The sequence below is a fragment of the Aulonocara stuartgranti genome (assembly GCF_965226115.1).
Source record: "Aulonocara stuartgranti genome assembly, chromosome: 6".
Lineage (NCBI taxonomy): Eukaryota > Metazoa > Chordata > Actinopteri > Cichliformes > Cichlidae > Aulonocara > Aulonocara stuartgranti.
The window spans coordinates 27,611,951-27,624,519 of record NC_138944.1 but is presented as its reverse complement, the minus strand read 5'-3'; the positions used below and the strand labels follow the sequence as shown (position 1 = coordinate 27,624,519).

Below are 12,569 nucleotides of genomic sequence, written 5' to 3'. Positions count from 1 at the left end.
TTTTTTGTTCATAGTTCACCTCGTAGATGGATGAGTTTGTTTGAGGCTTAAAACTCTTTTCAATGAGCCTTTAAAAAACTAACTGGTTTTTACACCAGTAAACTTTTTTTCATATCCGGTCCGGTTTTGGCTTTACCGCAATCTGAAGTCGTTTTGATGTAATTATTTTTCGGTTTTAAAATTTAAAAAAAAACGGAACTATTGAGCAAGTAGCCAGAAAACGGCGCCAAAAAAGGAAGGACCGGAAGTTTACTAATATTCACCTGACCTATCTGGCAAATAAATTGTAAGCCAATGTAGTTTGTTGTTGTTATTTTAAAAACGCTGAACGTCCGGACAGATGGACCCAAAGGGACCCTCGCTTTATGCAGTACGTACCTTTCAATCCACATTAAATTGATTGCCACGTCAACAGCGCGCTTGTTTCCTTATATTGATGTTTAACTGCACGCGGAAGTTAGCTTGTGAGCTAGCTGGCTAGTTGAAGCTGTCGGCTAAAAACAACACGATGAGACGTGAATTAGCTGCGACTCTGCTTCTCTTGTTCCGCAGCAGGTTTGTTTTGGAAATAATTAACTAGTAAATGTTTGCTCTATATATCTCTACCGAGTTCTTTAACTCATGAATATGTGCTCATTTCCCTTATTTTCAGTGCCGATATTGAACCGAGATTAAGAACTGAAACCCTATATTAGCTTCTTTTTTTCTTTTAGTAGCCAGCACAAGTGGTGTGGAGTAAGCACACCATAAGTTGTCTTTACGCTTCTAAGTGCCTAAACCTTGACTGACTAGCCTTAAATACTCGTTAGTTTTGCATACATTTTCGAAGTGCACACAAACCTTAAAGCCAGACCTGCTTGGTCTGCTCTCAAATTAATTGCAGACCTGCTTCTGGGTAAGTTTGGGAAGTCATTGTTTTCAGTCACCACTTATTACTTCTATCAGACCCAAAAGCCCATAGTGAATTTGAGATAAAAACCGTTTAAATTTGCTGTTTCTTCCTGTAAACAGCTGCTAAATCAACTCAAACTCAAGGATCTGATCGTACTTAATGAATTTAAGGTACTTTTAAGCGACCTGGCGGCAGTTGCATAAAGCATGTATGTGTTTGTTTTAGCAGGCAGGCTCCTCCGCAGATATGACACGAAGCATAGAGGAAGAGCCTTTGGTGGATGGGCCCCTGATCTCTGCGGATGCCCTCCACTCTGCCATCAGGAGAGAGTTTCAGACTGTGCCAACACACTGCCATGCCATCCTGCTGACTCTGCTGAATGTATGATATGCACACATTTGCACATACGCAGTGTTCACCAAGTCATTAAATACCAGTAAGTCTCAAATCCTCTACTCTCTTGTTCTTTTCAGGTGGTTTATGTTGTGTTGTCTGTCTGCGTGGCAGTGCTGTGTGTATTAAAATTCGGCCAAGAGGAAGTGTGTAAGAGTATTTTGGGGAGAGTCCAAGGCGACAGCGTCATCGTGTTCGCAAAGTCGTGTTTATGGATTCTGGTGCTGGTGTTCACAGGCTGCGTGCATCACCACCACAGTCGTGCTCGGAGCAGAGGATACCTGCGGTTTTACAGACAAATGCAGAGGCTGAAACAGGTGCCGTTCATCATACACTCTGCAGGTACAACTTTTCATGAGGATACAGTGAATGAATCTGTAATGGGCAGTGTTATCCACAAGGTGGCAGTAATCCTAAAACATAAGTAAGTGTTTATATTTCTGTGTGTGTGAACAGGAAACGCTCTGCTTATGACTCTTCTGGCTGCGAGATTACCACAGACTGTACACGTCTACGTGCTGCTCAGTATTCTGGGATTTGAGGTCTTGTTGACATTGCCATACCTGCTGTATTACATAGGTAAAGTGATCTTATTTTAATGTTGAGTAAAAGAATCTCAATCGGGGATTTAAGATTGACCCTTTTGTAGGACTGCAGACAAATTTAAGGTTTCTAAAATAATGTATATAGACCTTTATCATCAAATACTCAGGCTTACATTCTGAAACACCAAGACAATTATTTTTTGAAAGATGAAACTCGAGCTCCTTGTTGCTAACCAATTAGTCTGCACATGTACTTGTTTTTTCCTACCTTCCCTGTCACATCTAAATAGTTTAACCTTGAAGTTGTAGAGTAATAAACCATTTTAAAAATCAAATATACATTTGAAAAAGGGTAGGTATAGACAAAATATACAGTTTTAAAATTCTTTATGAAGAAGAAACTGAAATATAAGTTCCTTTACGTACAGATCAGATAAACTCGTTGTGGTCAAACTTAAGTCTGGGTGTGGTTTGGGACGTGTGTGAATAAAGACAGAATGCAATCATTTTCAACTTCATACACCAATATTTTATTCACAATAGAACACTGAAGATGAATGAAATGTTTAAAATGAGATGTTTTAATATTCTTAAAAAATCTCAGCTCACTTTGAATTTCTTCAGCGGCAACACGTCTCAAAAAAGTTGGGACCGGGAGAGCAAAAGGTTGGAAAAGTAAGTGGTGCTAAAATGAAACAGCTGCAAAAACATTTTCAACTAATCAGGTTAACTGGCAACAGGTTAGTGACTTTAGTATAAAAATGAGCATACTGGAAAAGCAGAGTTTCACTGATCTGCACAAAAACAGCATCTATAAATTGTGGAAAATTTAAAAAAATAATGTTCCCTGAATGGCTATATCTCATTTGGAGTACATTAAGAATCTGGGGAAATCTCTCTGTAGAAAGGAACAAGACTTAAAGTCACTACTGGATGCCTGTGAGCTTCAGGCCCTCAGCCAGCACTGCATTAAAAACGGATATACAATACCAGTGAATTCTGTTATTACATTCATCATCGTCATTATTATTATTATTATTATTATTATTATTATTACACAGCATCCCGTATTGTATATTAGCTGCAAAAAGGCAGCACATGGAAAAATAAACAGGAAGTCCATGCTTAGCTTAATCATTCTTCTTTTTTCTTTTTTTTCCTTTTTTTTTTTTTTAACTGTTAAAGACATTTTCTTCTCTTTCCTAAAAAGTCGCCTGGCAATGAACGAAAGCTGTTTTCACTCATGCACTACAGCCCCTAAACCTTTTTTATTTTTTTTAAAGACATTTTTTGCCCTAATCAGTCGGGGCAGACATTAAACAGTCTTTAACCTGCCTGCTTTCTAGTAAAGTCTGTGTAATGTTTGACTGAATCCTTGTGGGAATAGAGCAAGTAATTGTCCAGAGAGTCTATCGCGAGCGAGCAAGTGGGTGTCCTGTGTCTGCCACATGTAAGATAATGCACAGACCAGGTTTTTCCAGATATTTTCCAGAGTTTCATTGTGAAAACAACTCTTGACTAAATACCGAATATCAGTTTATTTTGTTTTGGTTTTTTTGATGTTTTTTCTCAGATAAAAAAAAAAAAACAGCTGATATAAGACCTCCAGAGACGTTTGGGACTTTATCTCTACCACATTCACTGGCTTCCATACAGCTTGTAGAGTTTAATGTAATAACACTTTTTTACTGTTGGTTCTCAATCACTAGTTCATAATAAGAGTGTGTTTTTTGTGCTGCAGCATTACTTATTAGATAGCAGCTCTAACATCAGCTGTTTTTTATATTGAGAGGCACACCCTGTAGATTACATTACACACACACTACCCCCACACTGTGTCTTAGTGCGTTTGCATTACAATACCTGCCCTGCCCTTTTCAGACTCGACAGCATGACAATCAACCATTCAACTCTCTGTCCACCCTCCTCCTCTCTGCTGATCTGCTGATTCTTTGCTTCAGATTCAGCACGGTGTTTGCAGACTTTGAACACTGTCTGTGTGTCCACTGTGTGCGTTTCCTTTGCCTTAACCCTCAAGAACAAACTGGTTAAATTTAGCTATTGTTATTTAACCCTGTGATACACATTTCAGATTAAGTAGCTTTGGTAGCTTGTTGGCTCGAAGCAGCGGCTATTAACGGAAAGGTCCCTCACTGTGACGCTGCTTTTTGTAGTATAAAACTAATTGTTCATTAGGATGGTGAAACCAAACTAATCTACAAAATTTTTTATCATCTGGTTTTTTTTTTTTGTTTGTTTGTTTTTTTAATGTCAGGTTAGCTAAAAGTTTGCTTTTTATGTAGAAACAGCCTTTAGAATCAGACTTGCAAACAGTGTGATGCATTTTTAAAAAGGCAAAAAATAAAAAGCACAGAACCATAATCTAGCCATGAAATGCATTAAATGCATGCTTTCCACACATGCAGTGAAATAAGCAGGTGATGCCGTGCATGCCTAAAACCAAATCAGTTTTCATACAGGAGGACCGGGTATAGTAGAAGACACTGCTGTGTTCAGATGGTTTTACAGGACAGAGACTCAGATTTACTTCATTTAATTGTACGTAAGTATTTTATAAGATGAAGCTATACACCGCGTACGTGCACAGCTGTAAATTAAGTCAACGCCTTATTTTAATATAAATCTCCAGAAATTCTTGAAATTCTTCCCAGTTTTCCATTTGAGGCACATCAAACTAAACTGTGTGGTAGCAGGAAGTCAAACTTTAGTTCAGGGGAAAGGAATCAAAAGCAGACGCACCCAAAGCAATTCTTAATTTTTTGATTTTATGAAGTAGTTCACTGATTTAAAATCTTCTTATGTGGTTCACTCATTCATGACGTGTCTGAGAAGAATAGAAGTTTTAAAGAAGGAAAGAAATTTTTTGTTTGTTTTGTTTTTAGTAAATAAGGCACTAAAAAGGTATCTGGTTTCATTTGGCAAGTTATCGGGGTTATACAGATTTGTTTTTCTGCCTTTGTTGAAGAACGGGGAGGAACCACAGGAAATGAATGAGAGAGATGTGACTAAAGCCCCCCCAGGTGCTAGTGATCTGGAGACGTTGTGGCTCATGGTTGGCATCTTAACCCCTAACAAACGCAACCGCTACATCCATCCACCCGTTTCTTTTAACTGCTTATCCAGATTAGAGGAACTGAGGCTTATCCAAAGTGTCAGAGGGTGAAGATCGCAGCAACATATGACAAAGATCTGTTTTTTTAATCAATTGTGTGAATTGCAATTTGTTGTCTTCAAAAATACCACGATGCGATATTGTCGTAATCGGCAGTTAACAGTATTTTGCCGTGTGTGTGTGTGTGTGTGTGTGTGTGTGTGTGTGTGTGTGTGTGTGTGTGTGTGTGTGTGTGTGTAGTCCTGCCTCCCTCTGAGTGAAAACTCCTGTTAAAGATGCTAAATCAGAGGATGCTGATATTGAAGAATCATGTGATGAAAGGAAATCCATATTAAAGTTGTGTTTGGCAGCTGAGGGGCACAGATGTGAGATGAAGATACCGAAGAGCCACAGAGAAAAGATTAGAGGCATTAGGCTTTAACCTAGCCAAAGGGTAGCCTTCACCCTCTTCACCCATGGGAGACCCATGCACATTGTTCCTGTGTTTACAGTGCTGGTTTTTCAGTGTGTTTGTGTGTGGTGGGGGGTGTCCCTGGTCACCGGTTGCATTCCTGCTCAGATCAGTGCAGTCAGGCATAGCACAATCAGAACGATGCCTCACAGCACAAACAGGCACCCTGACAGATCGGAGAGAGTCAAGGTGGCACCAGTGAGGTCGTGAAAAAGAAAATGAAAAAAGCAAACTCTTTTTCTTCTTTTTCTCAGAGAGAGATGTAATGCCTGCAGCCATAAAGTCCTCGTTCAACTTGTCTTTGAAGTGCGTGCCTGATTGTGATTGCGTGTGTGGGTATGTGTCTGTGCTCGTGTGTGTGTCTTTGAAGGTTTTCTGTATGTTTCGACCTCTCTCATTTTAACATGAATACCCTCTCCTCTATAGACCTCCTTGCACATCAAAGCCATGCCCCGGCCTTCAAAGGCCTACCTTACATCTCTCTCTTCTGGCTGACCAAGAACTTAGTGTAAGCACTGCAGGGCACAACAGAGACACACACACATTGATGCTGATAGCTGCAGTATAACCCGATCACACACCAACCCCATATACTGCATGATGGGGAGAAGTAAAACAAGACTGAATCACTTTTAAAAGATTCAAACCACATTTTTGATCAGGAGGTCCTCCATTATTTTATCATTATTACTATTATTATTATTTTAGAATATATTTGTTTGATGCCTGTCAGTGCAGACTACAAGTGAATATTTAATCTCTCACACCATTTTATGAATGATAAATAATCATCGATGTTTAATGCTTGGAATATTTTTCCCTGCAGGTAAATGATAAATGTTAATGTGCCTTTTTAATGCGCCTCATTCAACACACCTCGCTATATATAGTAAATGTGGGTCGGTTTGCATGAAAAATTACCCTGTGCTCATTGTTTGCAATACTGTGGCTTACTTTATCTATTTACTGATAGAAAAGACTCTTAGACAACATTACTCGTAAGGGAAAACATGCTCTCGGCTGACCTACTTGCAAAAGATCTATAGTTATTGGAAACTGAGCACTGGCGTTCTTCTTTCTACCCACTGATTGCTACACCGGAAGCCTGGGAGTTTTAGGATTCAGAGCAGTATCTTAGCTGTTCCCAGGACTGCACTGCTCATCATCTCAGATGTTGAACCTGTTGTGTGTTCTCCTAGCCTAATATACCAAATTCCTCCACTCTGTCCACCATCTGTTCCACTGGTTCCTTCAGGCCCTGCTACTTCTCCGTCTTCTCGTGCTCCTTCTTTCTGATGTTATTGTCAGCTGGGATTACCACATCTGTCACAGCTGGCCTCCTCTGCTTCTCGTCAGCCACCGCTGTGTCTGGCCGGTTAGTCAGCAGCTGCTCGTGTGTCTGGAACTTGAAGTTCCACAGGGTCTCGGCTCTGCTGTTCTTAACCACTTTTTGCTACTCTGTGCCCGACTTTGATATTTTTTCATAGCATATACTACACCTAGAAGACTTCACCGCTGCTTCTCTCTGTTATCTATATGCTTTCTGTTCAAAAGTGTGTTCTTGCTGGTTCCTCTCTGTTATGTGGCTAGGTCATGGTGCTGCATTGATGCTCTTTGGCTAAGAGAAGGAGGATTGTGGGAACTTTACCAAAGCTGTTATGCAGATGTACTTGCATGTGGTCCTTCAAAAACATTAAGAATCTCAAAGCTTTGTTGAAAAGCATCAAGTATGGCTTCAGTCAGTAGTTTTCATTGTTTTGCTTTGCTTCACTAGAAAGACTCTTGTGGTAACGCTTGTCTTTTCGTGGTAGAAGTTGTAACACCACAAACTTTAACAAGAGTAGCCCACATAACTGGTTGTGGGACATATTTTTGACACTGCCCCCTGCTGATGGTGCATAGCTACAACAATGTAGACGTGGGGTCTGCAAAGCCGCGCCGCACCGACACTTCCGGCGCACTACCATGCTGGGCGCATTCGCTCTTAGCACTTCTGCAGCTTTGCTGTTGTCACCTGGAAATGGGCCTTCCTGGATGGGTCATTGAGGCTTCTCAGATGCGAGCAGACCAGGCCTGAGCTCTGTCTGTCCAGCCGTGAGAGTCTGTAACAAGAACATGTGAAATGTATCACTTCCTTTACACTGCCCAATCCATCCATCCTGTTGTGTCTGTCTGTTGAAGTCGGAATTTTACTGAAGCAGATTCCTGCAGCGCTGACAGTGTGTCTGCTAAAACTAAATGTAAATACATCATTTTATGATGTTAATAAGATTTTTCCTGCCGCATGCAGTGCATGCTTTCCTTAGATTTATTTGCGTTGTTAAATGTTCTAATTAATGTAAGTTAAAACGGCTAAATGTTCAAATATATTTAAAGTAAAATGAAATCTGCAAAGTTTTCAGGGACATTTGTCCATACATCTGCTTTTTAAAAAAAAAATTATTTTTGAAAGGCATTTTTCGTGTATGAAACTTTTCTTTTAATTTTTTTTTTTTAAATTTAATATATGAAAGCGTTTTTGTGAGCTGGGAAAATGGTTGATTTTTTTTTTTTTCTCTCTCCTGGTATTGTAAATATTTCAGAGCAGTTTGTGATTTTTCTGCATCAAACAAAGGCTCATCGTGACATTTTGCCTTTATACCTTTTGCTTTTCTCTCCTCCACCTCATTTCTGAGGAATGTAGGAATCTCTCCCACAAATACTTACTTATTATTGCTTTATTTACTTGTGAGCACACACACACAGATTTAGGGCCTCATTATGCAGGAATGTGTAGCATTTCTTTGGATTGTGTGTGAGTGTTGATGTTGAGATGCTGCACTGTAGCAAAGTAAAGATAGTGCTCTTTAGAACCTCCCTGACAATTTCTTCTGGCTAATGACGCTCAAGTCTTATCAATACTCGGCCAGCTCCTCCCTTTGGCCTTCATCGCAGCCTCACCCATACAGGCTTACAGACGTACTCAAACCGTAGCCTTGTGACCCTAAAAACTCCTCCAGCACACATTTTGTTTGCAGCTTCTCTTACTGTAAACTATTGGACCCACCATACACACACCTTGCTGCTAGCACCACCCCTTAGTAAAGGTGCATGTTTAGGGTGTGAGAATTAGAGGTTTAAGTGCAGGATATGGCAGCCCATAAGAACTAACTGCAGGATATAACAGCCTCTATGTGTTTAGGAGAGTCAGAGGGATGAAAAACAATTTAAATTTTTTTTTAAAAGTGTCATGTTTCTCACCTAGGTGATTATCGTGGGTAGAAACCTGTCACTGCTCAATAATGTCTGTGTGCCTTTACAAGCAGTCGGCAGCATTAAAACTCGGGTTTGATGATTTTATTGCGAGGCTAAGAGCTTTTTGTTTGCTTTTCCAGTTAAAGTGATGCAGTTCAACAGAGAGCGCGCTGCACCAGATGTGAGCCAGGAAGAGCTTTCACACACCTACAGCGTCACCAACGCACCGACTGAGACGGGATTCAGGTACAGCAGTTTCACTCAGGCACCCACAGAAGTGTCGCTGTGCTCAGATTTAAGTTTCCTCTGTGGAGACACATGAATTGAATGAATGTGATTTTAAGCCATAGCAGCATGAGTTTCCATTTTAAAAGGGATCAGTTTAAGAGCATCTCCCGTGATCGGTTTACAATTTACCTCACATTCAGATGGTAAAGATTACAAAATAACTTTGGTAAAAAGTACAATTTTATGATGTTAGTGCTTGGAGATGCAGTCATGTGGGCCTGATGAGGCACAACATGAGACTTGGTGCATGTTTTACAGGCTTCCTTTGTGATCTTTTTGTTTGTTTGTTTTGTTTCATAGTGAATTAAATGTTTCAGTGAGTGAGGTGCTCTAATATGTGCAGACTTTAATTTCTTACTGAAACAAGCAAGCCCTGGCTGGTAGCATATGTTGCTTCCAAACCTGTGTATATACAATCAGATACCAAAACATGTGAGACAGGGTCATGTGTAGCATCCAGTCTTCTTTTAACAAGTCTGTAAACATCTGGGCACTGAGGAGAGGAGCTGCTGGAGAGGAATGTTGTCTCATTCTCGTCTAATACAGGATCCTAGCTGCTCAGTCTTGGGTCTTATTTTCCATTTAATGACTGGCCAATTTTAATTTTTTTATATTATGTTTTTTTTTTTATTCGGGTAAGATCTGACCTGTAGGCCAGTTAAGCACCTGGACTCTTCTGCTACAAAGACATGCTGTAGCAGTAGATGCAGTGTGTGGCTTAGCATTGTCTTGCTCAAATATGGAACGTCTTTCACGAGTAAGACGTCACCTGGATGGGAGCGCGTGTCACCCCAAAAGCTGCGTGTATACCTTTCAGCATTGATGATGGCTTTCCAAATGTACATTGACACTAATGTACACAAAAGATGCTTACTTTTGAACTGAGCGCCGAAGCAAGCTGGATGCTCCCTCTGCTCTTTGGTGTTGTCTGCAGAAAGACTTTCAAATTTCAATTCGTCTGACTACAGAACAGCTTTCCACTTTCCCTCAGTCCATTTTAAATGAGCTTCGGCTCGGAGATGATGGCGGCATTTTTGGACCCTCACACTCTTTTTGAAGATTTTGTAGACATTTTTTTTTTTTTTTTATTGCTGCATAGTTTGAGAAATACTTGAGATAACCCTCAAGGCTGGTATTCTTGTATGAGGATCTTTTACAAACTCTTATTTTTGTTACAGAGGAAGCTCTAATCTGGAGGAGGTGGTGGAGAAACAGGCCGATCTGATCGAGTACCTGAAACAGCACAACACCATACTGAGCAAGAGGCTGCTCAACCTCACCGCACAGCACTAACCACAGTTTGGCCTCTTCCTCGATGCCAGACGAGGACACCCTCCAACACTCTGGGGAAAAAGAGCCTGATCATTTAACTCTACAAGGAATTTTAAAAAAGCAATTGGAGGCTTTAAAAGAAGGGGAAGCTGTGGGCAAATGCACCTGTACACACAGACTGAGTGAGAGGGCTCCTCTGTGGGGCATCTTCACCTGAAATGGACAGATAATGGAGGAGGAGGTGAACTGAAAGCGGGAGGGCAGTTAAAGAGGCAGAGGGGAGAAGTCGTGGGTCACAGATCAGAGGTGGGCGGGGGGGTTATCACTGTGCCACGACCCCCGGTGACCCACGTGTGCTGCCGCTTTTTGTTGCTGTGAAAGAAACAGAGCGGTGAAATTGTTCTAAAGATCATCTTCACCGAGCAGGGAGAGGTTGTCACTTATCAGCATCAAACTAAACGAGAGCGGTTAAACCATGCTGTAAAACGTGTAAGTGCTTTTTATGTATCTAAAAATGTGTGTGCCGGTGGTTTATTTGGGGAGTGTGTTTCTTTGTTCAGTCACTGGAATCGTTTGTGATCAGATTTCAATAAATCTTTAATATTCTTGTGATTTTTAAAGCCTTTTCACTGCGAGAGTTGAGACTGTATCCAAGTATGTGGCAACTGCTTTGTTTTTGTCGGCGAGTGTTTATCTTGTGTGATGTGGTGCAAGAGCACGAAACAATAGAAACACAGCAGTGTCAACATCAGCTGGAGTAAATGCCTTCTCCCTCTTCGCTTAAAACTCCCAACAGTCACGGGACTCTACACTAATGAAATGTGGAGATTGTCATTTGAAGCCTTGGTGTTTGTTCCGCATTGTGTCTCCTTTATGCTCCGGCATCCGTAACTCCACAGGGAGCGCAATATTTACAAGGGCTTTCCCGTGTGGCTCCAGATGAGAGTGCAGATTTAATAGGAGGCCTTCAGGTAGCAGGATCCCCCGTTTGATACGGGGCATTTAAAATATAAATATATATATATATATATATATATATATATAATTTTTTTTTTTTTTTTTTTTTTTAAACCTGTTTTGTCAAGAGTTAAGTGTAATCTGGATGTAGTGCATTGCATCTTTAACACAAACACAATCAAAACAGTTTTCTTTTTTGTTTTGTTTTTATTAAAAAGTAATTCAATAAACATCTGAACATACAATATAAACAATTTGTAGCTATACTAGGGGTATTTACAGCTCTTTGGTCCGCAGCTTTTTAAATTGATTATTGAATATACTTGATGATATTGATTAAAAGCTCTCATGCTATTTTCCCCGTTTTATCATTTGGAAGGAGCTCAAAACTGGCCGAGCCCAGCTCTGTGGTCGCCCAGCTGTTGTAGCTTTTCATGGTTTAATGAATATTCAGATTCTTGCTGCAGAAGCAGATACATGTACATTAAAGTCTGTGGGTGGCATCTTTGTGGAGTCCCATATCTCCCCTTCTTTCATGGGCTCCAGCCGTGATGTTTCTGCCACAAACTGCGGTCCATATTCACATTTCTCTCCTCGAGTCTTCCCCATTGCAGTTCTCCTGACCTGTAATGGATAAAAACAGCATTTAGACATAAAGTCACCTTGAGTCCCCTCTTTCACCTCCTCCCAGTTCAGTTTGTGAGATTTATGTCCTCTGTTCTTCGTAAACACTAATCACACACACGCTTTTCCTGACTGCCAACCTGCCGGCCACGTAGCCTGTTTTTGTTAGGCTCGGCTCATAACCTCCTGCTATATATGAACACATGCATGAGTGAATGTCTCTTACCTCAAGGGAAGGGTACTCTGGAGTGCAGAGGCAGGCAGCGTCTGTGTGGGCAGTGGTGTCTGTGGTATTTTTTCCTCAGGTTCAAGAAATCTGGAGTAAAAGAGATGGTTTGATTGTAGATGTAAACAGATATTTAATTAAATTAGACTGCTATCAGGCAAAAAGCTGCCCATTCATGCGGTCTGCAGGTGGATGCCTGGCATATATAATTTTGAACCTTCTGCAACTCTATAACCTCTCCTGACCACTTTAAGAGTTTCTTTTTTTTTTTTTATTGCAACCCATTTACAAACAGCTGGGACACACTCACCTAACACGTGATTATTTTTATACGTCCCTAATAAATCCAGACTGCCAGCCAAGCCCAGGAAGAGATAAACCGCCAGATGACTTTATGACTCCCCTCCCACCCTCTCTGCCTGTACCTCTGAAAGAAGCTGCCCCCCACCCCACCCTGAAGGTAGCCTGCTTTATACTTGCCACTGCTACTCCATGTCATGTAAATAAAGCGCGGGTATTTGCATGAAGTTTTAACACTGTCATTAACAAAAGCG

At 40.7% G+C, this 12,569-nt stretch overlaps 1 protein-coding gene across 4 annotated transcripts; it reads left to right on the top strand.

Moving 5' to 3' along the window:
• Positions 1-215: 215 nt before the first annotated feature.
• On the top strand, positions 216-10,820 carry tmem192 (transmembrane protein 192). Of its 4 annotated transcripts, none has more exons than XM_082535499.1 (6): positions 216-370; positions 1,121-1,273; positions 1,366-1,627; positions 1,742-1,864; positions 8,789-8,894; positions 10,115-10,820. In XM_082535499.1, exons 1-6 carry the CDS (start codon positions 341-343, stop codon positions 10,227-10,229), a joined length of 789 nt encoding a protein of 262 aa, XP_082391625.1. In that variant the 5' UTR covers positions 216-340; the 3' UTR covers positions 10,230-10,820. The 4 variants fall into 4 exon arrangements, with proteins under 4 accessions (XP_082391625.1, XP_082391624.1, XP_082391627.1 ...); XM_082535498.1 differs by having other exon boundaries at positions 1,118-1,273; XM_082535501.1 differs by lacking the exon at positions 216-370 and adding an exon at positions 458-555.
• Positions 10,821-12,569: the final 1,749 nt, after the last annotated feature.